The sequence below is a fragment of the Terrapene carolina genome, unplaced genomic scaffold (assembly GCF_002925995.2).
Source record: "Terrapene carolina triunguis isolate 2854851 unplaced genomic scaffold, T_m_triunguis-2.0 Scaffold16403, whole genome shotgun sequence".
Taxonomy (NCBI): Eukaryota; Metazoa; Chordata; order Testudines; family Emydidae; genus Terrapene; species Terrapene triunguis.
In genome coordinates this window covers 1-1932 of record NW_020680754.1, presented here as the reverse complement: position 1 = coordinate 1932, position 1932 = coordinate 1, and the positions used below count along the sequence as shown (strand labels likewise).

At 58.4% G+C, this 1932-nt stretch overlaps 1 protein-coding gene across 1 annotated transcript; it reads left to right on the top strand.

The window, feature by feature from the left end:
- Window positions 1–240: 240 nt before the first annotated feature.
- Window positions 241–1081, top strand: LOC113408484 (oxysterols receptor LXR-beta-like; the record flags this gene model as incomplete). Its single annotated transcript, XM_026661740.1, has 2 exons — window positions 241–461; window positions 902–1081. Coding segments are annotated over 2 exons (401 nt in total), but the record flags the coding sequence as incomplete, so codon positions are not given.
- Between the last annotated feature and the right edge of the window lie 851 nt (window positions 1082–1932).

Genomic DNA, 1932 nt, shown 5'->3' with positions numbered 1-1932 from the left:
GAGGAGAGATTGGGGGGCACTGGGGAGGATGGAGGGTCAGGGGGCACCAGGGAGGGTAGCTGGGGCTTTGGGGGATGATTGGGGGGCACCAGGGAGGGTGTGGGGGGGACAGAGGCACTGGGGAGGGCCGGACAGGGGGCACTGGGGAGACTTTGGGAGGAGATTGGGGGGCTTTGGGGAGGGTGTGGGGGGCTCTGGGGAGGTTTTGGGCCCCCCTGACCCCGCTCCCCCTCTTTCCAGGCGTGCTGTCGGAGGAGCAGCTGCGGAAGAAGAAGGTGCGGCGGCAGCAGCAGAAGGGGGCGGGAGGGGAGGCGCCGCTGCCGCAGGTGCCCCCCCTGCCCCCCACGCCCCTCGCCGAGCCGGCCCGGCTCAGCCCCCAGCAGGAGCTCATGATCCAGCAGCTGGTGGCTGCCCAACAGCAGTGCAACAAGCGCTCCTTCAGCGACCAGCCCAAGGTCACGGTGAGGGGCCGGGGGGGGGGAACGACACCCCAGCTTGGGACCAGCCCCCACCTCCACCCGCCCACCCACCGTGTCTCCCACTCAGCCCCACGAGCACCGTTAACCCTTCGCCTCCCCCCCATGGGGGAGCCCTGTAAAGCACGGAGGGAAACCGAGGCATGCAGGGGTGGCGTAAAAGTATTACCAAGAATTCCCACTTCATTACAGGGTGTCCCCCGAGCGCCTCATCTGGGCATCATGGGGAGGATGCTGCGCCTGGCTTCCCCCCCTGATCTGGGCATCATTGGGCATCAGCCCCCCGCCCCCAGCTTCCATGTCTGGGAGGCCCTGTGGTGCTCCCAACGCGGGGCGGGGTTGGGGGTGTCCCTGGTATCCAGGACTGGGTGCCCCTCGGGATGCTGTGTGTCTCACCGCCCCGCGTCCTCCTCGTCCCCCCTCAGCCATGGCCCCTGGGCACCGACCCCAACAGCCGGGAGGCCCGACAGCAGCGCTTCGCCCACTTCACCGAGCTGGCCATCATCTCGGTGCAGGAGATCGTCGACTTCGCCAAGCAGGTGCCCGGCTTCTTGCAGCTCACGAGAGAGGACCAGATCGCGCTGCTCAAGGCCTGCACCATTGAGGTGAGTGGGGGGGCGGCTCACAAACTGCCTGCAGCATGTAGGTCACTACCCATCTCTGTCTGCATGCGCTGCAGTGAGCCATAACTTTCCTCCTGCCAGCCTTGGTTACACTGGATTTTGTCCCCCCTGAAATGTGCGTCCTGTACTGGCCAGCTCTCCCCTGGACAATACACTTTTATGTAAAGTCCATTATTGCTTTAATAGAAAAAATACACACGTAACTTGCCACCCCAAATGGAGTTTCCCCAACACTTCAGTTCAAACACGCTGGATTAGATAAAACAATAAAACACGTTCGTTAAGGACTGAGAGATTTTAAATTAGTCTGAGTAATGAGGCTGTGATGGTCTGTACTATTATGGTCCCCACTTTTACAAGCCTATGATAAATTTTGTACAAACTTTGCCTCGTTAGGTGTCATTTTAAAAACCTCATAATCTGCCGAACATTAGTGTCATGGTAAAACGTGTGTATCGACATTGTATGTGAAGTTATAAGTGTCCACTGTATAACGTTCCTGTAACATGTTCCAAGGTTAGAAAAGCAGGCTCAAACCAGTTCTTCAGAGACAAAGACGCACTGGTGTCCCCAGCCAGGTATCAGCACAATCAATTAAGAACATAAGAATGGCCAGACTGAGTCAGACCAAAGGTCCATCTAGCCCAGTGTCCTGTTTACTGACAGTGGCCAGTGCCAGGTGCCCCAGAGGGAATGAACAGAACAGGGAATCATCAAGTGATCCATCCCCTGTCGCCCATTCCCAGCTTCTGGCAATCAGAGGCTGAGGACACCATCCCTGCCCAGCCTGGCTAATAGCCATTGATGGACCTGTCCTTCATGAACTGATCTAG